The sequence below is a fragment of the Pezoporus wallicus genome, unplaced genomic scaffold, assembly GCF_028554395.1.
Source record: "Pezoporus wallicus isolate ANWC-B61680 ecotype Strahan unplaced genomic scaffold, APGP_CSIRO_Pwel_v1 contig_4131, whole genome shotgun sequence".
In the NCBI taxonomy this organism is placed as follows: domain Eukaryota; kingdom Metazoa; phylum Chordata; class Aves; order Psittaciformes; family Psittacidae; genus Pezoporus; species Pezoporus wallicus.
Window position 1 is genome coordinate 8,666,527 of NW_026641950.1, and position 22,063 is coordinate 8,688,589.

Genomic DNA, 22,063 nt, shown 5'->3' on the forward strand with positions numbered 1-22,063 from the left:
CTAATAAACATTATCCACACATGGAGATACATACCATAGACACCAGCTCGATGCTCCGGTGACTAAAAGATGCACAAGGCTATTTTGAAGCCTGATTGAAAGCCAAGGCAAATATTAAAATGCTGTTATTTTAAAACCCCAAATGTTTATGGATAAACCAGCCATGCGAAACTATGCATATAGTAGAAAACGGGGAGATTATTCTTAGACTGCTCTGTGTAATGCAAACTAGGACACAAGTTTTAGCTAGTATACAAGTAATTAAATACCACTGCCATGAAAATCATCTACTAAGGCTCACAAGTGACAGCACAACATCTTCCCATTTACAGCACACAGTTATAATCAAAAACGTAAACTCAACAGCTTGTTCTAAAGTCCACTGCCTGTTTTGCATTTCCTCCCCACCATAATATAGATCTTTTTCTTTTTCCTCCCTGATTAGCAGCCTGAGGTTTTGTCCTATAAAAGAAATATAAAAACAACCGGAGTTCATACTGCTTCCCAAAAGATTCAACTTACAACCCAAATTGGACAACCACAAAGACAAGGAAGATATCCTCAGTTTCCTCTAAATAGGATACTTTTCCTTCTAATTCCATACAAATGGATAAAAGTGAAGAACTAATAAAAACTTCTGGCTAACAAAGGGTTTTAAAGATTAACTACTGTATAAAGCTGAAAGAAAAGCAAGATTTGGGTCATGTAATAAAACTACTGCAGGAAAATAATCCAAAGATAAAGCATAAAAGGAGGAGCTGTGATTCAACGCAGAAATAAAAGCAGTGATTTAGGGGAAATATCTAAAATTAATGACTGCAAAGTCAAAAAGGAGGGCTCTGAAAGCAGTCAAGGAGCAAGCTGGAAGCTTCCCTGATAGTAAACAAGGAGATAATTACAAAAGCTTCATATGAATCACTTCCTACAGATTGTTACAAGGCCCAATTTCTGTAAAGACAGCACTTGCACAACAGCTTATGCTATGATGACCTGAATTAAGGTAATTATTTTAGTTATAAGGGTTCTAATATACATTTAAAAGTAATTAATATCTACAGTCCAATAGAAGAAGTATCAGTATAGCTAAAAATTCCAGCAGATACCATATTCATTAATTTCTGTCCATACCTGAGTAATGTTTTGAATTGCACCATCAAAAGCAGCAGACCTCAAATTGTATAGTGTTGGAATAAACACAGGTGTGTCTGTACCCATCTTTTTAAAGGTAAGTTTTGAAGAAAGCAGGAGAGAAAGAAAACAGCATCACTGTTTTATACAATATGGCACTACAAAACTGCTCTTCAAAAAGAGCACAGTGAGCAATGAAAGCTTCTCCTAGAATCACAGAACAGACTTTAAAGATCATCTAGTTCCAGTCCCCCACCATGGGCAGGGATACCTTCCACTAGACCAGGTTGCTCAAACCCCAGATATTATGATAGGAAAAAGCAAAGGAAAACAGCTTTTTCTGCCTAGAAGAGGATGAAGAAAATTGACTGATATATTTTTCATTTTTATCTTTATGATATCTGCATTAACTTTCAAAAACCTTGCATACTTAGGAGTTTAACTGTCCAGAGTTTTTTCCCATCACGACCTTTAAGCTACAAGCACCCCCAATGAACTGCCAGAAAATGAAGCAAACCTCTGCTGTTTAAACCAAAAGACAAGCACCCATATATTCTCCTCAGCACAGTGCAGAAATGTAGTTTTATTTTAGAAAGCAAAACAAACCAAACTCTTCAGCCAAAAGGGCTGGAAGTAAAAAGCTGATACTAGGCATTTAAGCATCCCTTAGTGAGAAGCAGTGACTAAGTGTTTTGGCAAAGAGTCATTTAAATTCCAGTGTAGGTATCAGAATTTTTGGCAACTAATTTACTATGCAAGTCTAGTAGTATTTTGTAAAGACCTCTTTGTTTTAACCCTGATTCATTTTATTTTTTTAAACACACTACATGATTAGGCTGTAAGGAGCACAGGTATCAAAGCTAACATACCTCCATACTTCACTGCTAACCTGAAGGCAAAATCTGGCAGTGACTTGGCTGCATACAATTTGCTAGAAGTCTCAGTGTCCCAGTATGACTTAGGAGCACACCTGAACTGAGCTGCCTGGAGAAGAGCACCCTGTCTCCTGTGGAACACCTGAAAGAGCATGATCTACTCCATAAGCTTTCTGTGCAGCTCGGACAAAACAATCTGACAACATTACAAACCTTAGTTGCAAGCCAGAGAACTTAACATTGCTCTTGCCAATCCATGTGAAACCAGCTGAGCAATAAAGCTGGGAAATTAAGAATACCTTACTCTATTTTCAATTTAGTCCCAAGTAAACTAGAATAACATTGAAGAAGGGAAAAAAACCCTAAAAACAAACAAACAAACAAAAAAAAAACAAACAAAAAACACAAAACTCTAGAAAATCCCATTAAACAGATATCCAAGTTGCCCTCACAAAGCAGAAAACACCAGAAGTAGTACTGGAATACAAACTCTAATGTTGCTTTCTTACATACACGTATTATGATTGACACTTTTTTCATAGAATGGTTTAGGTTGGAAGGGAACTTTAAAGCTCATTCAGTCCAACCCTGCCCTGCCATAGGCACGGACACCTTCCACTAGACCAGGTTGCTCAAAGCCCCATCCAACCTGGCGTTGAGCACTGCCAGGGATGGGGCAGCCACAACTTCTCTGGACAACCTGTTCCTACCACCCTCTTTCAGACTAACACCATTGTCCCTTTTCCATCACTACTTGCCCTGGTAAGAAAGATGGAGGAATATTTTTTAGAAGCCCTCTAATCCTGAAGGGACACAATAAAGTCTCCTTGAAGTCTTTTCTTCTCCAGACTGAACCCCAACTCTCTCAGCTTTTTTTCGCAGGAGAGGTACTTTCATGGCCGTCCCCTGGACCCATTAGGTCTTCCTTGCACTGAGGACCTCAGAACTGGACCAAGTGCTCCAGGAAGATTCTCACAAGAGCAGAATAGAGGGTATTTATTTATCTTTAAGTACCCTAATTTATCTGAAAGACAAGCTTGCTAAGGTAAGTGCAAGAGTCTCTGACTGAAATTCAGTGCCTTATGTCAAAGTCAGCCTAGATGGCCACAGTGATCCTTTCCAGCCTAAAAATCAACTGGTTAATCTTCAGTTACATAAATGTGTGGTTATACTGTCAAAATAGACATACCATTTTCCCAACATCATATGTAAGCAATAAAATCTTCTGGCACATAACTCCTAAAGAAAATCTGTAAGAGGTGTGCTGCTTCATTGACTTCCACCTAGGAAGAACTGTGACTCAGAAAGAGGCTACTACACAAAAATATCTACAAAACTATTTTGAAATGCATGTAATGCACAAATAACTGATTTTTCACTGAACATCTTCATTTTGTCTAAGTCACAGTTCCTATTTACCAACCTTTCTCATCCCAAAATTAAAAAAATATGGGAAGAACTAAACTTCAGTTTTACTAATAGGGCGATTCATATTTCACAGCATTATCCAAATGGAAACAAACATAGTAATAGGAAGATATAAGGGTAATAGTTGTCATACTTGGCAAAGAGCATTGCAAGTTTTTGCTTGGCTACAGACAGGATTTTTAAGCCAACCTCACAGATTGAAATTAGCTTTCTAAAAAGGCTAATTATATATATAATGTTTTAAATTATATTTTGATTGGAGATTAGGAAAAGATTACACTTGTATTTTAAAAACAATGAAAGGTTCACCATACATGATTTGGTGTCAGTTTACATTCATCAACATCCTTCCATCAAGCTCTGTGTTTTGGTACTGACTGAAGAATATAGTATGTTCCACACCTAATTTTACTTTTGCATACAGAATAACTTCTAATTAAGAGTACCACAGCCGTGCAGAGAACACGCAATAAACTTGTATGTATATATTTGTATATACATAGTCCTCATAATAACGAACAACATAATATTGTTAACTAAGCACATCTTTAAAAGAGATGCTAATAAGAATTAACCAAATACATGTAGCACAATCAGTAAAACATCATGGTGAAAACAACTTTTGCCTCTCACAGTTACAGTTTTCAAGTAGGATCATGCAGATCTCAAGGAAAAAAAAACAACAAAAAACAACAAAACTTAAAGAGAGATCACAGGAATAGGATTTGTCATAATATTCAACAGACTTTCCTCAACTGCAGTTTCAATGTTAGAACTTCTCTGTTGTCTAGAAATCTCTTTATGTTCCTGTTAAGGCTATCTGCAGCTTTTTTTCTGTATTTGAAGATGGATGCATCTTAGACTTATCCTCAAGATGCAGTACACGAACTGTTTGTCAAACTCATGAAAGAGAATAAGTATTTACAATAACAATGACACATATTATTGTCTAGATGTTGCTCATAGGCAGGTGACTTTTTTAGTCAACTATTGCTATACTCTATTTTGTCTGAGTCTGAATCTTCTGGTGTTACATACAGCAATATACATTACTAAAATTTAATACTACACTTCTTTTTCCTTTGACTTTACACAACTGAGCTTAGGAGGAATACCATAAAACACTAGAGTACGTCCAAGGAGGGGAAGGACATCATGGCTGGATCCGCAGCTGCTTCTAGACACTTTTTTGAAACTTCTTCATCAATCAATTGCCCATTTAAAACAGCAGAAAGCAGCAAAATCATATTGCTAGCACACTATAATGCTACCCAAACAATCAAGGCTTACCCAACATATCTTATAAAGGAACAACTTGCTGCACTGAGTGACTCCATACCAACTTCTTTGTGTTCGTAGTAAAAAGAAGGTTTTCCAGTTATCTTCACACTTCAATTCGGAACACAGTGCAGAACTCATGAAACAAGACTTCCATGAAGAATTTCAAATGCAGCTTTGAAAATCCGCTGTTGACTAGCCAGAAGGATCATTTGCTAAACAATGCTGAGCTAAGAATTTATTTCCTAACATAAAATAGCACGTGATTTGGTCACACTAAAGCTGCTTATTTTTCTTGAAATTAAGTAACTTCTGTACATAATTAAAAAAAAAAATATTTGCCTGTAGCTTTCTTTAAAGACTATAGGAAAAAATCAGGACACTGCCTGTTCTGCATTTCTTCCCTGCTATAATACAATGTATAACCCTCCACTGCAATTCTGAACAGAAATCACCTACCCTCTAAACCAGGGAAAAGGAGTGAACCTACCACATGGATTACTTCAAAAAGAAAACTCTGCCAGATTAGCACACACAGAGCAATCGTATGTCCGTATCCTCACATTAGGTTGCTGTACAGGGTGGCCATGCTGAAATGGGACACTGGCAGCCCCGTACAACAGCACTGTCTTATCTCCAGACTGACAGCTTCTCCAATTATCACCGCCCCACTCTTCCAGGCCCTTTTTTTCCAGGCTCCCGGAGGACAGGCTGCTGCTTCAATAGTCATAGGAGAGTAACTGGGATTTCCTACAGCAACAGTGGATGTAAATATCCTGTTGATAACATTAACCACTAGGAGTATTTAAATTCCTATTTAACCTCTACATTACAGTTCCATGCACCTTCTTCCAGCTATATCATCTGTAGTCAATCAATCAAGAGTGGGCACCTGATATCCACTTGCTTTTCGCCGTTTTGGTAGTCCCAAGACAGTTTGAATTTTGGGATTCTACCCTGACAGCCAGTCATTCAAGGCATATCACATAATGTCTATCACTCACAGACCTCCTGCAATGCCAAAGTGAGCACTTGCTAACCCATAGTTTTCTGAAGGAAAGAAGACAACTGCAACCCACTCTCCACCAGCACTGTGGTCTTCCTCATGCCAACCAAGGACAGAGCTGTGCAACGTGCTCAGGGTCTGCCTACACTGATTTGTGTTCCTGAGTCACCACTGCTTATTACAACCATGTACAATTTTACTATAATTACACCTTCAAAGGGACGGCATGTGTTTTTCTCCTGCCACCCCACAAGAGCACAAGTCCTGTTTTCTTCAGTGTTGTTCCAACACCATGCGAGTTTTACAAAATCCTGCCATGCAAGCACTTGTGTTGTATGCAAAGCAGGCCATCTATCAGGCCCAGCTGTGCCCACAGACGGGGCAAACCCAAGTCAGAAGAGCCAAGTTTTGGTGCCTCAGCCAGAGCATTCACAAGTTAGAACTGCTCCTTTGCAGAGGTCAAATGAGGGTCAAACAGGCTCATTCCCACTATAATGCAAACCAGCATTTCGAGCAGATCCAGCCAAGAGGATGCGGAGAAGCTTGTGATACAGTCCTTGTTTAGCATTAACCTGAAAGCACTAGCATGTGTCCACAGTGCAGCAGTAGCAGACATGTCACAAGTTCCTCAAATGCTGCTGTACAAGGTGGCAAAGTAAGCCAAGAGAGACTTCCAGGTAAAGAAAACTCACTCCAGCTCCCACTAATCCCACAACTGGGAAGTTCAACTCTCAGTCAGCAGTTTTCAGTACCTGAATGCTGGCCAGAAGGTAACCTGCTTAAAAGAGTAACTTCTGTTCTTGGCATATAGGTTTTATATGATGTTGCTATATTTGCCATTAAAACAAAAAAAGTTCATAAGTTACTTAACAACGCTTGAAGAGCACTCCATCCATGCAAAGATTATAGGTGTCTGTCCTCAGAAGTATTACGCTACAAAATTACAAGTGAAAACTGTACAAAATATAAACAAGTATTTTCATGCTCAAGTAACTGCAACTTCAGTAAAATCATCTTTTAAATGTTAACTTAGCTGGGAAGATACACTGGGGGAAATATTTCCCCACCAACAATTACATTTAAAATAGTTTGGATTTTTTTAATGTTTGATTTCAAAACATCCAGTGTTACACACTATTTTGAACTGGAGTTGCCAAGATACTGCACAAGCAAGAAAGATACAAATCCTTTATAAAGCATATCCATGTAGCTTTCAGAACAAAGTGTAAAACTTCTTTTAAAATTCTCACTTTTGTGTTTTAGTTTTTAATCCCTCCCCTAAAACATAAATAGAGAAGGCAACTCTTTATATCACCTATTAAAATAGCTTGTATTTGCTCTGATATTGATGTTTTATTTATTTAAATAGTGACTTGAAATTTAAATATATGGACGTACTCCTGAAACCTCTGAATCCCCAAATCCTTTCAAGAAAGAACCTATAGCTGACTAGATTTAAAAATACAGTCATTTCTGGAAGAATAATTTCTAATCTCTTTCAGAAATTACTTACTACGATGTACTGATACCAACCCAGCCCCTTCCATCTGAACTTTGGACAAAGTCAGTTACACTTCTTAATGAATGCTTTCCCTTAAAAGACAGTATTCAAAGAACCAAATGCGAAATTCCTCAAACGGGCTACTTTTCCGGCGACATCTAGAAACAAGCAATGCCCTCTGCTGTGCCGGGCACGGAAGTGCACCCAAACCCAAGCGCAGCACCTCTGTGGGCTGGAGATCTCCGCTTCTCAAGAAAGACAACGTTTCCCTCATTTCACTGAGCTCCAGCACTCACTTGATGACTTGTCCCTGTTACTATAAAGTAAAAAGTTACCAGAAGAGTTTTATCACACCATGATACATATTACAGATCAGCAGTAAAGCTAGCATAGCAATAACCCATTTCTACCTAAAACTACATTTGACAAATTTACCATTTATTTTTTAAAACACTTTAAGACTATTTAGTCCATAGTGCACAAAAATATGCCATTTATTCTTAACTAGTTGCTTCATTCTTACATTTTCTTCAAATGTTGGTAAACTACCTATGAACGTAGTTCAACAATCATTTCTCTACCCATATCAACAAGAATCATCAGCTCCATCCTAAAAAGCAAGTTTTTCCATTTTGCTCAGCAGGCAGCTTCAGTCTGCAAATAAAGGTAACACCTAAAGTATTTCCTGTCCTTCTGAAAGGTTTAAGCAATTCTACAGAGAAGAAAAGAACTTTAAACATGTCATTTTTTTGTTCAGCTTAGAATGCAAAACTTAAGACATTATAAAAACACAGACCAAAAAAACCAAAAAGCAGTAAGAAGCTGCCTGTTGTAGACAATGTTAAATATCATGTGGATTTAGCAGAATATTTTGCTTATAAAGCTGCTAACTTTTTAACAATTTTAAGCACTATTTAAGTGCTCTGTAAGTTTCCCTATTTGCAAAACAGCAACAGAAGAACAAAACCCTAAGAAATTCCCAACATGGCAGAGAGCACTATAAGGTACCTATGAAGCAAGCTGGAAAGCAATACAAACACTAAGGACCCAAATAACATCTCTGTGCTCTTACAAGTAAACCAAAAGCCAGGTAGCACTTTGTACCTGTCTCTTTGCCACCAGATTAGGAGCAGAAACTTTCCTCTGGCTGCAGCTCAGGGAAGGGATGAGCAAGACCACGTTCCACCTGCTTGGAAGAGTAGATCCTGCAGATGTACGGTACCCCAGGAAGGGACTGCAGCGGAGCCACCACATCCTCTCGAGGCAAGCTCCTGAGTTTCTCCCCTCAGAGGGATTTTCTCGCAAGGTCTAATGCCTTCAGTTCTTCCAGCAGCATCTAGTACATCCTCCCGTAAGTATTACCCAGCTTTATGCTGGGTAATCCCACATTAGCATCAGGGTTGCTGTGGAAAATTTATTTACCAAGTAACATAACTCCTAGCATTTTAAAATCAGTTAAAAATGGTGAAAAGGCGATTTCAAGGAAACTACACAGAACTAAGAGATTACACTACAAGCCAGAGCACTTTTATTTTCCTCTTCTGCACACTCTCAAAAGAGCAATCACTGAATAATCATCAATCACACATGGGCTCACCAAAGTCTTTCCTGACTAGGCTAAGAACAGCATGAAAGTAGACTCATGGTAATCTTACTTCATCTCACTCTTACGCTTTTAACATCACCATGACACTGCAAAGCAAGCTACTGCTCTTCCTCTTTTTGAGAGAGTAACTCGACAGTGTTGTGAAATCCAGAGTCGTAGGCCAGCTCTTCACTTCACACTTCCAATCTGATTTCCGTATTGCATTGTTTATATTTGTGTATGTAATTCCACTTCAAAATGATGTTGTGGATACTATGTAACATCTCAGTTTAAAGTCTTGATGACTATTTATTTATTGATAGAAAGAGAAAAGATAAGATTTCTGGCTTCTTACTTCCATGGAAAGAAAAAGGGAATGAAAAATTAACCCCTCAAATACTTGAAGTAGCATTCAGCATCCTCTATAGCTAAATCAAGTGAATCCCTTCCTAAACCCTACCTGAGCCAGCACCCTGGATTAGGCAGATGTTTGCTCTTTGCATAGCCAGCCTTGACAGTGCAGATACTCAATGGAAAACAGAGGCACAGATTATGCAGTAATTTGAGATACCAAGTTCTGGATTCAATGACGGAGGCATTTCTTGTTCTATACTCCCAGTACTAAACCAGTCCTGCATTATTAATTCACAGCATTAATCTCCATAGCCTACCAGGCACACTCCAAGCCACTCATGTGATCAAACAGAATTGGAAAAGTTAGCAAACGAAGAATGACAAGGATGAAGAGCAGCACTTCCAACCAAGGAAAAATCAGATGCTGGGGTTTTTCAGCCTGGAAGAGATACACCAGTACAAACACACACAGTGCTTTTTTCTGCTTCCCTAGATGTCAGCTACAGCCACTGTCACAACAGACACTGTGAGAAAATCAGCATGACAAAAATCAGCACAACAGCCAGAGAAAGCAATGGTTCACAAAACTTCCATGTTCACTTTACCACTCATACTCATTCTTTCCCAAGTTCCATACACTCACATTGTCATACCCACAGACACATAACCAAAGCGTTCTAGGACAAGAGCACTCAAGTACAACATCAAGGACAAAGGATGGCAGCTATCATCACACCTCCAACATTCTTCCTGTTTGGCAATGATGAACTTGGGTTTGGACAAATCTTTTACACGCTTCAGGACCAACAGTTGTTTACTGGGTGCTCCTTTGCTCCAGAATCTCTAAGTGCAGCCTCAATAAATAGCAGGCTGCTGCTCACTGTCTATCTCTCCATGTTTGTTTTCATGATGGAGTAACAGGAAAACAAATGGCACATGAAATACAACACAAGCCTATTGCCTTCCTGTTGTGGTTCAGAAACAGGGTGTGCTCTTGGTGACTCATCTGTGCTGCAGGTTATCAGAGTGCAGGCCTTGACAACAACAGCAATTTCACTTCCAAAAACAGCTTCCCAGAAAACTGTGGTTTTCCACATTAACATACATTCTTTCTACCCCAGTCCTGCTATTTCTTTTGATGCCTTCATACACCTGCATTTCCACAGGTGTTTCGTTCACACCAGCCTTCATATTTCCACTACAAATCTGTAAAGTACTGGCCTGACAGGTCTTTGATTTGACCTGCTAAAATACTTAGCTAAAGATTTTCCACATTTTCCCTGCCTGCCTGTAAAAGGCAGAATACAGTTTTGCCCAGACAGTTGTACTTTGCATTCTACACACGCAAAACTACTTGTACACTTTCTATATTAGACTTTTGTAGGAGTAGGTTAAAAGTAAAACGTCATGAAAACTGTCAGTATTTCTGTAGGACAGTCATTACGAAGGATGAAGAGGTGAGAAGCACAGAATGGTTTGGGTTAGAAGGGACCTCAAAGCTCATCCGGTTCCAACCCCCACTCCCATGGGCAGGGACACCTTCCACTAGACCAAGCTGTTCAAAGCCCCATCCAGCCTGGCCTTGAACATTGCCAGGGATGGGGCAAACAGGACTCCTCCGAGCAGGCGATGCACACACGCGGCAACAAGCAGGGTGGCGGGCAAAGGGCTGTGCACGGGGCCAGCGTTTCAGGAAGGCTAAAGCGAAGCAGCGGGGACGCACGCTGCCTGCACCGGCCGAAGAGCAGAGGAAGGCGGCAGAAGATCCGCGGGGAGGCACTGGAGGGACGGCGCCACCGGGACAGCGGGGCCGGAACCGCCTCGATCACTGCCCTACCCGGCCTCCCCACCGCGCCCTCACCTGCCGGGGGCCGGGGGCCGCGGTATCTGCGCTCGGCCGCTCTGCCGACTGCTGCGGGAGAGCGGAGGCACCCACGGCTGCCGCCGGCGGGGCACCGCTGCAGCGCCTCACCGCCCGCAGCCACCACGGCCGGAGCGCGGCCCGCGCAGCGAACACCGCCCAGCTCGGCGCCGCCATGACTGCCCGCGTGCAGGGCGGAGCGTGAACTCTGACCCTGCGCTACGCCCAGGCGGGCGCAGGCGCATTATGCTGGGCTGAGACGGAGCGAGGAAGACGCCATGGTCGGCGAAGGAGGGCGGGTTGCCCTCCGCGGCTAGGGGCAGGAGGCGGCCGGTCCCTGCGGCCCTCGTGCTACTGCTGCGGGAGGAGACCCGGCTGGCCACGGGACAGCGCAGGGAAAGCCGCTGCGTGCCCAGCCAGGCTGCCAGCACCTGGCAAGGGGAGGGGAACGAAGCCTGCAGCTGTGTCTTGGCTGGAGGAGCCGGTCCGGCGGGACGGGGCTGGGGACGGCGACGTTAGCACAGACCGCAGCGAAAGTAAAACTTCAGTGGCAACAGCCTCCCTAAGGGTGTTTGCACGCGAGGGTGCAGCTGCAAGTCTGAGCGTAACAGCGTGCAGACCCAGCTCTGGACTAGGTGTCTGTTCATCAGTTAAATAACCGAAACAGAACCCATCCAAGAAGGATAACGTTCCGGAAGGACCTGCTCGACCTGTTACTAACAGTTGAGAGAGAGAGCTCCACTCCTACTGTGTCATCAGTTCTCCATTCTGAGCTGTCAGAGGCTGAGGGTGCACGTCGACCCCTTTTCTAAACTTCCAAATGGAATCACGTCAGTTTATGTAAGTCACTGGAAGTCAACCTAGGCTTAGGCTCTAGGAACATCAAACTCCTCAGTGTAGATCCCCCATGTGAGTATTATGTATCAGCACTACTTTGAAACCAAGCTTAAGAGCACTGTTTGAAGTAGAAATAAAAAAGTCAATTATCCTCCGTATTCACAGGACAATACATTCCTCACATACATGTTTTTATTAAGCTTCTCACATGTAATTAAGCATATTTACTACATGTGACACACAAGGTTGTCAGGAGCCAACTTCTTTTCCTCCAAACATTTGTGGCAGGTTAAAGTTTCATGAATTTCACACAACTGTTTTCAAAATTTGTTTCCAGTTCTAACCATACCAACTCCATGTGCCAGAAACACACAACATACAAGAGACTTGAAGAGTACATCAGCTAAAGCAACATATAGGAGAAAGATCTTGTAGGAGAACAGATCTCGTAGAAGAGCTACACTGCGCTATGACAGATTGCTGGACTCTTAAACAGGAACAGGGCTTTTAACATGTAAAAAGAGTGTAAGACAGTCTAGCAGATGTTTCCAATGGTCAGCCTATGAAGGAAGCAGCATCAGCATTTGAGAGCAGTTCTCTTGCTGCCTAGAAAAGAACCAATGTCATTCTCAGGCTTACTCTTACAGTCCATGCTTTGTTAGTCTGATGCCACCATGTGTGAATTAAGATGAATTTATTCACAACTGATCAGAAGTTCAGCAGTGTATCCTGCCACATTAGCATCATGGACAAAAAACAAGACTGAAAATGTTACTGTAACTGAACCAAACCAGCACTGCTAGGCGTATTGCTTCCGTCTGTGATGGTTAGGAGCTTCCTTCCTAGGTGGATAATCCACAGACAAATGGGTAAGTTCCAGATGTTATGTATTACCCTGTCTGCAACTGTTTTATGAGGAACATGTTTGTAAGACAGCTCTGTCCTACCCAGGTGTAATCCTGCTACAAGTAACTTATTTAAAGCCTGAAGAAGTCCTGTCTTTCGCTGGGCACAATCCCCCTGGCCTGATGTCCTCTGCAGGCAACGCTTAACTGAAGTAATCACAAGCTTCAGTCTGGCAGCAGCAGCAGATTCGTAATAATTAAATTTAGCAGTAGTTACAGAGTCAAAAGGAATTATGTATCCACAGTATATGTACAATACAATTAACTTCTCCAAAGAGGGTTTTTTCATTGCTATATTTTACAGGTTGCCTTCAAATTACAAGTAAGTCCTTTAAACCCTTGAAAGGCATAAAAATTCCCCTTCCCACACAAAACCCCAAACAGTGTATTTTAGTTTCAAAAATATTTTTGAACCCACAAAAAAGCTTGGTATCAGTTAACCTGGTAAAACAGCTACATGCTAAATAAAAGCACATCTGGTGGGAAAAGCGCAAATAATGTTACAAGTGTGCTTAGTTTTCGCTTGCAGCATCTGGCAGTGGGTAGCAGGACAGCAGCAGGAATCTCAGTGGGTCTCCTCCTGTGTTTGTTCTGTGATCGTTTCTGTGGCACTGGCATTGGCAGCAGAGTTGAGAACTTCTCCAAAGTCTCCTCCAGCAGGTTGTCTTCCTCCAACTTTAGACTAGAACACAGAGAGCGCCGCAACATAAAACTGCAGTTATTTGACATGCCAAACATGCTGAACAGTGTAAACCAGTACCTCTGCAGGAGAATGTTTAATAACTTTTCAGCAGAGCAGCTTTTCCAGGATGGAGCTACCTCTGCAATACTCTAAAGGCAAGTTTTTAAGTATCATGTGGAAAGCAACCACCAGCAGCAGACTAACATAGAAGTCTCCCTCTGCTTTCTTGATGCACGCAGCATGAAGCAGCAGCCCTCATTCCAAGGAGTCTGAAGGTTGACATGCCCTCAGTTAAAAATGGATGTGGGTTTGCAGCCTTTCAAGCCATTTAGGCTTTGAAAGGTTCAGAGTTAAAACTCACTTCTGTATTGCTTAAAAAAGAACACTGAACCTCAAAAAAGAACACTGAAGAATTTTCATTCTCAACAGCAATTCCCAAGATCTTCAGTGAAGTACAGCAACTAGTTTACTTTCTCTAGGTAATGTGTTTTCCTTTTCCCTCTACATTATATCCCTGTGGGAATGGCAGGAGTGTTAATGTCCATTAGTTTGCAAGGGAAGTCTAATTCCCCATGTTATCACTTGCATGCTTCTCATACAGCCCAGTGTGCCCATGAGAACAGTCAAATCTGGTTCCAGTTACATGTATTAGTGAGTTTTTTTAATCTCAAGAAGTTAATAATGGTTGTTTCTGGCACTTGAAGCTTTTGTGAGTAAATTCTAAATTAAGGTACAAAGGCCTTGTGTATTTTATGCCAAAAATAAGAGAAACATTCCAAGCTGTTCTCTTGTGTAGGGTATTAGCCCTTAAGAAGGCATGGAAATAAAAGGCTACACCGTTTTGGATACATAACACTAGGTATGTTGTCCTAGCTGTTTGTGCAGGTTAGGTAGCTGTTAGTCCCCCTAGTTAAAGGCACCCTCCTGGAAGAGGTGCAGGAAACCCATTTTTTATCCTCAGATCATCAGGCAGAGAAACCAGTTCCACAACACTTAAAAGGATGTCATCTAAGCACCTTCAACACTTTACCAGTAACTAAAACACAGGTTGCCCTGAGTCCACTTCTGTCTTTTCTCCACATCCAGAGCTCCACAATTACCAAGGAGTTTTAATGATATTTACCTTCAAGTTTTCAACCTTTTCTTCAAAGGATTTGAAAGTAGGAGAATTTCTAGGAAAATAATAATAAAAGAAAAAGGAACCACAGAATTACAACCATATCTGTGTTAGTCTGTAAATATCACAAAACAAGCAGACAGTTGCTTTTTCTAATGTCAACATAAATTTTGTTTGGGGCTCTTTCCTTGGTTTAAGGGTAGCCTAAAAATAGTTTCTATCTGGATTTCCCAAATATTACATAACTGAAATTCAAATGCACTCAATATGTAGCTCATTTGTATCTCTTGCAACTGAGCACTGCCACACTCTGCAATAGGATATTTCATCATACCACAGAAGGGAGAACTAGAAAGTATTTTAGGTTTAGCTTATTATTCCCAGTGATTTCAAACATGTTTCTGGCTTAAATGGTTTCAGAACAGCTTAGTCATCACTTCTGGTTAGACTAGTATGTTACTGCTAAAGAAAGCTTGCCAGAGTTTTTCCACTTGTTATAGGAAAACCAGTTTAATAGGGCATGTGTTCAATTAACGAAATATGGTTAATAAGGACATTTTCTGCTAACATGTTAAATTTAGGGGAGAATCCCCCTTGCCTTTGAAGTGCTGGAGACAGTTGTGATTGCAAATGGTAAATTCTGTATATGAAAAGCAGCACTCAGCATTGAATATCCTTAGATGTTCAATGCTGAGGGCCAGTGTATTATTTATTAGGGTCAGAAGAGTGGCTTAACGCTCCAACTAGCTAGCACTGCCATTTTCAAATTTGTGCAACAGCCTGTACATCTTTCCTGTATTTATGCAGAATGGAAAATGCTTGCCTTCAGACCAGGCCCAAGGATTCACAGGAGACTAAAAATAATTATTAAAGATGAAAAACAGGAGGGGGTGGGGGGGGTGGGGTGGTTATTCAGTGGTTGGTTGTTTTGTTGTTTTTTTTTTTCAAAAGCAGTCTTAAACTTCCCTTCCCCCTTAGCCTGGTATTTGTGTAAGTCACCCACACTTAGCAGCACTCTTTCATTTGAGAAAGCATGCAGTGGCACCAATATATATATCAAACCAAACCCTCCTAAGAGATAGAGGGACACAGCACCAAGCAAGGGGAGAGAAAAGGCCAGCACTCCAAGTCAGCAAGAGCCCTGTTGTGAAACCACAGTACTTTTTACTCACTTTCATTGTTCTAACCCATGTGAGAAGCTAGTGCCTTTTAAACGTGGAGTCATTTAGTAGCAGTACATTTCTATTGGGTAGGGAAAAGTTGTCATAGTTCCCTAAACAGCAGGAAAGTATACTTGGTCACATCCCAGATGTGTGATAACTGCCACCAATAAGCAGAAATAAAACCAAATTTTGTTACATTCCAATTTACTACAAAGTTGGGTGGCTTTTTTGATTTTGTTTTAAATTTATGTGAGTTGACTTAAGTGCAGTTTTACTTGATTCCATAAATGAACATAAACAAACCCAACAGTTCCATTATGCATACATTACCTCATAATAGGCATGCTAATTGAATGTTGTATGGAGCGTATACTAAATGCCAGCATTAAGAAAAAAGAAAGCAAGAAGTTAGTTTAAGTGATAGACTGAGAAGCAATTGCCTTAGAGAGCTGACTTCTGGATACTGTCTTTGGTAAATAGCCAGTCTTATGTACCAACTGCTTGGTTTTGCTTTCACAAATTGCTTAGCCATGCACACACACAAGTACATCAGAGCAAAAGCTGCAACAACTTTTTTCCTTTTTAGCAAGATTCAAGTGCCATGCTTGGTAGTACATATTCTGCATAGCTGCAACGGTGTGTCTACTCAAGTTTCTCAAGCAATAAGAGTCATGCTGCATTTACGGTTGTGACAATATCAGGTACAAAGTGAACACACAAGAGTCTTATCAATCAACTAATCTTCCTATGGGAAGAATTATTCCTACATTCAGAAGTCTTCAGTTTCAGTTCAGTGCAAGATTTCCATACTCACCAATACAAGTTTTCTGGCGAGAACAGTCACATCAATCCATATAGTCAAGGTCAGGTTTATGCCGAGGGCAGGAAAAAGTCCTAGTCTCAACCCTGTTCTGATATTCTTGGAGGATTTCTATAACCTGCCGGTGTTGCCATTACAGTTACTCTTTGCTTACTGACAACACATACCTACACCTAGAAGGTGACTGGATGTAGATTAAGAAGCTCCGAAATACCTTCAAGACCACCTAATTTAGATTCTACAAAATCTCAGTTTAGTCTTGATACATATTAGTCTGATATTAAGTTCAATGTTTCTTGTCAAATACCACAATATTAAGTTAGAAAAGTTAGGAAGAGTTATGATCATAGTTTTTCATAACTATATTTGAAATGTTAAATTTTGACTGGGTTTTAAAATCATAGAATCATAGAATCACAGAATAGTTAGGGTTGGAAAGGACCTTAAGATCATCTAGTTCCAACCCCCCTGCCATGGGCAGGGACACCTCACACTAAACCATATCACCCAAGGCCTTGTCCAACCTGGCCTTGAACACTGCCAGGGATGGAGCATTCACAACTTCCCTGGGCAACCTATTCCAGTGCCTCACCACCCTAACAGGAAAGAATTTCCTCCTTATATCCAATCTAAACTTCCCCTGTTTAAGTTTTAACCCATTACCCCTTGTCCTATCACTACAGTCCCTAATGAAGAGTCCCTCCCCAGCATCCCTATAGGCCCCCTTCAGATACTGGAAGGCTGCTATGAGGTCTCCATGCAGCCTTCTCTTCTCCAGGCTGAACAGCCCCAACTTTCTCAGCCTGTCTTCATACAGGAGGTGCTCCAGTCCCCTGATCATCCTCGTGGCCCTTCTCTGGACTTGTTCCAACAGTTCCATGTCCTTTTTATGTTAAGGACACCAGAAATGCACAGGTGAGGTCTCACAAGAGCAGAGTAAAGGGACAGGATCACCTCCTTCTACCTGCTGGTCACGCTCCTTTTGATGCAGCCCAGGATATGGTTGGCTTTCTGGGCTGCAAGCGCACCCTGCCTGCTCATGTTCATTTTCTCATGAACCAACACCTCCAAATCCTTCTCTGCAGGGCTGCTCTGAATCTCTTCTTTGCCCAACCTGTAGCTGTGCCTGGGACTGCTTTATGATTGTTTTATGATGCCTTTCAAGAGAATACTGTCCAGACAATTGCTGAGGGGGAAAGGGTGGGAGGAACTCTCATATTTGATGCATTTCCGAAACTCCAATTAGTATTTCAGCACAATGGAAGATACATTCACAGATGCAAAAAGGTTCCGTGTTCATTGCAGAACAAGTTTTAAGAGATTCATTGGGAGGCTCATCAGTAGAATACAGTGATAGAAAAATACACCACATGTAAAAAGTTCCCTTAAGGCTGGGATCCCTTAAGGCAGATGCACAACTGAAGGTTGGTTTATATGTTAAGCATACTGAGAATCAGGTATGCAAAGGCCAGGTGCTGTCCTGACACATGTCAGTAATCCATGCCACACACATCTCATCCCTTTCCTCAGCTGCTGTGTTTCATCTTCATGGATGGTTTGGCTTCCACAAGCTTTTCCAGAGCATATAGAAGCCGACTGTCTTCTGGCGTGTAATTCATATTCCTCACTGTGATGTAGATTGCTACAAGTTTTGGTCTTGCCAGGTTTTACTATAGAACTAGGATGATACTAAAATAGTTCTCTTTGCCCAGTCATGCTAAGCAACTTCCCCCCACCCTGCAAGTAGTTTAAGGCTAAAGAGGGTGAAAACTACCTCCTTTTCCCATATATATTCACAATCTATAATCTGTTACACTGAAAAGCAGCAACGTGTGGTGTATTGCAGATCTTTTTAACAGGCATCTAGGGAAGTTTAGTTTAATCTCAGAGAGACAGTTTAATGTAAGAACTATTCATAGATTCATGAAGGATTTACTTGCTGTTGTACAATACGCTTATATATACTCAGCATCTATTTTGTAAAACGTCACCACAAGATAGTATATAGTTTTATCACAGAATGATCTGGTTTGCAAGAGAACTAAATTAGATAAATGCAGTTGATGTTTTTTTAACATCTAATCACTTGTTCTTCAAGTAGTGCAAATGAAAATGCCACATCAGAGCACTCACTCAACTAGGCCATCAAGTTGGGTGGTGTGAAAAGAGAACCCTTTTTACAATACTCATAAGCAAACCTCTAGCTTAAAAAAAAAGGCACTGTAAATTGTTCTCCAGCCTTACGTGTATTTTTTATTGCATTAAAAGCTTTCTTATCCTTTACATGATTATTTTTTATAGCCACTACATTGCCTCACATTTTGGAAAGGCATAGGGAGATATGCCAGAGTCCCTGCCTGGAAAACATGGGCTTAAGAGTGCACAAGCACTAGTTATTTGCTTTTGTTAATAGCTGATATGCTGATACATGATGATGTTTAGGAATCCATGATCATATCAGATTTCCAAAGCAAGCAAAGAAAATTATTCTGCAGTCTCAGAACAGGGCACAGGTGGACTTCTGCCCCATAACAGGGATGCAGCACAAGAGGAGCCAAGTGCAAAATTATGATTGCCAAGGAAGCTTGCAGAGTGCTACATCTGGGTATTACTGCCATTTTGCACATAATACTGTGCAAAACAAGGTTGCCTACAAAAGGATGGCTAGCTCATCAGAAGTTCAAGATGCTCTTATAAAAGGAGAATAAAGTATTAGGAGAAACCTAAGAAGGAACAGAGTTCATTTTCAACAAAACAAAAAGTGGAGAAAACAAACACAAGAGAAGCAATAATGCACTGACTTCACATTACCAGTCCTCTCTCCCTCTGTTTCAGTACTTTCCAAGTTCACATTTCTGCTAGCTGCCTTACTCCCTTTTCCAAGTCCCTCCGAAATCACTTTGCAGTGCAAGAATGAAAACCTGCATGTGATGTTTGCTACATGAAACATGTGTAAATAGTCCAACACAGAAGAAATCATGCCACGACAGCTGAGAAGTCCCTAAGCTAAAACAATACAAGAAAAGCAAAGCCATGATGAAGCAGCTACATGAGATTAAGAATAAAAACACATCTGCGTATCCAGTATTCATTCAATTAAACATCAGGCCCATGAATTCTCATTTCCACAGAATAACCTGGACCTCTAAGACTTCAGAAAGTTCAGACTTGTACAGTCTTAAAAAAGTAGACAGCACTTGAGTAGTCACATAACCCTGGGACTTGAATTCACTGGTTGCATCCCAGACAAACCTGGTCCCCATGAAAGCAAGAAACAGAGGTTTTAAATCCCCTGTTTAAGTGCAGCTAAGATGTTGAACAGCACTAGTTCTTCCCACTTTTTGATGTTGTTGTCTTGTTTTTAAACCCAGCTGCTCCAGAAATTATAAAAATACCTTGACTTTCCATTCCCATGATTCTCCCCAAGAAGCACACCAACAGTGTGGACTCCTCTGGCCCTATTACATCATCTTCCAGTGGCCTAGTTTCTTATAGAAAGTACTCATCACTCACCTAGCCACTAACCTGTGTAATTAGACACTCTTCTTTTGAGGTATTAAGTTCCTGAACCCAGAAGAGAGCTATGAGTCTGCCCTTGCCAAATGCAATAGCCTAATACTAGTAGGGGAGCACTGTAGCCTTAAGGAAGAAACCAGCAGAACCCTGCTGAGTAAGCAGCTGAGCTCTGCATCCAAAAGGTATAGAGACACCTTCCAGGCTCCTGATGCTAAAGGAGAGATATTTCAGATAGGCTGCTATTCTTATACTTGAGCAAACTATGCTTGCTTCAGAGTCTGAGTTCTGTTAACATCTACCCTGTCACTGACCATCTCCTCCCCAGGCATTGCCCCTGCAGCTATAGCTCCTAGCTAGTATTCCACAAGCCAGATCCCTGCATCTTTACAGAGATAATACTGCTGTCTTTAGCTGCTTAGTGGGAGAGTACAGAAAAGGCAAAGCCACACCCAGAGGTGCACAGATGGATGAGAGCAATAGACAAAAGTTGCTACACAGGAATTTTAACTACTTAAAACATTGAATATTTGCTTAGACTAGGCAGATAAAAGGCAATACAGACACGGTAACTAAAACACTCAGTCTGGAGCTGCTAAAGTACTTACTCAAAGATAAGGACTGTCCACTAGACAAACTATAAATAGAGAATGCATGAACTATTTTACACTCAGACTCTAGAGATTTGAGTTGTAATGCTAAACACCCATTGTAATAGACAAAAAAGGGAATATTTCTATTCTGTCAAGGCACAAACACTGTACAGACAAGGACAAGGAGGAATTCTGCAAGCTATTGACCTCAGAACCATATTCTGTCTCTTTACCAAAAAAAAAAAAACAAACAACCAAAAAACAAAACAAAACAAACAACCTTGCAGAATCATTTTAACTGATTCCTTTCTTACAGGGAAGAGAGACTGATTAGTGTGTGTGCTCAAGATTTCATGTTCTTGGATAGTTACCAGGTGAACATGAAGAAACATCTTCCTTGGCATTAAAAGATCTTCAGTTTTACATTAACACTGGAGGAAAAAAATATCTCTTACAGGCAAAAACTTAAAAATTGTAATGGAAACAGTCCGACTACATGCTTAGGTTCAGAAACAACTCTTGTGCCCACCTTACCTAAACGAATGTGAAAATGCCTGTAGTCTGCACAATGCCAGAGTAAGCATTAAAGAGAGAAAGGAAGTTCTGATAAATCTGAAGAAAAATATGTAACTGTGTAACTACACCTCAAAGTGTTTTCTCACTAGACTTCAAAAGCAAGAAAGAGGTGAATGGCAGCACTTGAAAACAGAGAGCTGATTTTATTACACTGCTTTCCAATGCAGTAATATTTTGTGAGAATGTGTGGATTTTTATTTGTCCAATAATTAAAGTAAAAAAGTTTGATCCACTATTCACAACAAATGACAAGCGGAGATGAATATCTGTGTATGTTCCAGTAGTAAAAATCATATAATCAAAGAACTGTAAGCTAAACATATGATTGGATTGCTTCCGGGAGGAGTTTTGCATGCAGCTCACAAGGGTGCTAAAAATGACCACCAAACTTACCTAACTTGCATGAAGGACTGTGTCATCTGACACAGTCAAAATATGTTGCATGCCAATATTTAAGAATTAGAAACTGCCAACAGTCTATTAAAAAGGTAATAAAATCAAGCCACTGCTATGAGGTAGAACAGCTTACAAGAAATAACACACACCTGAAAGGAATCCACACACAAGACAAGAAAGAAACCAAACTCACAAAACAACCACCAAACCACAAACACTTACAAGACATTAGCTGTTTGAATGTTTCTCACAAGCTGAGAAAGTCTAAGAACAGAAATGACAGTGCTCTATGTATCACACAGAGGCAGGCAGAGCTGCTGCCACCTGCAATACTATCAGAAACACAAAAGTAGCAGTGGATGTGATAGCATATGTTACTTTCCTTCCATACATAAATTATGCACCATAGAACTTTGCAGATTTTTTTCTGCATCAGAGAGGACAT

The 22,063-nt window shown here is 40.8% G+C and overlaps 2 protein-coding genes across 5 annotated transcripts in view; both read right to left on the reverse strand.

Annotated features, from left to right (window-relative positions):
- Nucleotides 1-11,229, reverse strand: part of MRPS28 (mitochondrial ribosomal protein S28) — a 78,808-nt gene extending 67,579 nt beyond the window's left edge. The window contains exon 1 of the mRNA XM_057426269.1: nucleotides 11,017-11,229. Within this exon, the coding sequence (XP_057282252.1) occupies nucleotides 11,017-11,193 (177 nt within the window). The 5' untranslated portion in view covers nucleotides 11,194-11,229. The remainder of the gene's footprint in view (nucleotides 1-11,016) is intronic.
- A 782-nt stretch (nucleotides 11,230-12,011) lies between these two features.
- TPD52 (tumor protein D52) overlaps nucleotides 12,012-22,063 on the reverse strand; it is a 42,663-nt gene continuing 32,611 nt past the window's right edge. For 2 of the 4 annotated variants that reach the window (XM_057426267.1, XM_057426263.1), the window contains exons 5-8: nucleotides 21,181-21,207; nucleotides 16,051-16,092; nucleotides 14,564-14,612; nucleotides 12,012-13,440 (exon numbers count right to left, since the gene is read on the reverse strand). In XM_057426267.1, coding sequence (XP_057282250.1) covers nucleotides 13,324-13,440; nucleotides 14,564-14,612; nucleotides 16,051-16,092; nucleotides 21,181-21,207 — 235 coding nt within the window. In that variant the 3' untranslated portion in view covers nucleotides 12,012-13,323. The remainder of the gene's footprint in view (nucleotides 13,441-14,563; nucleotides 14,613-16,050; nucleotides 16,093-21,180; nucleotides 21,208-22,063) is intronic. The other 2 variants (XM_057426264.1, XM_057426265.1) reach the window with 2 other exon arrangements.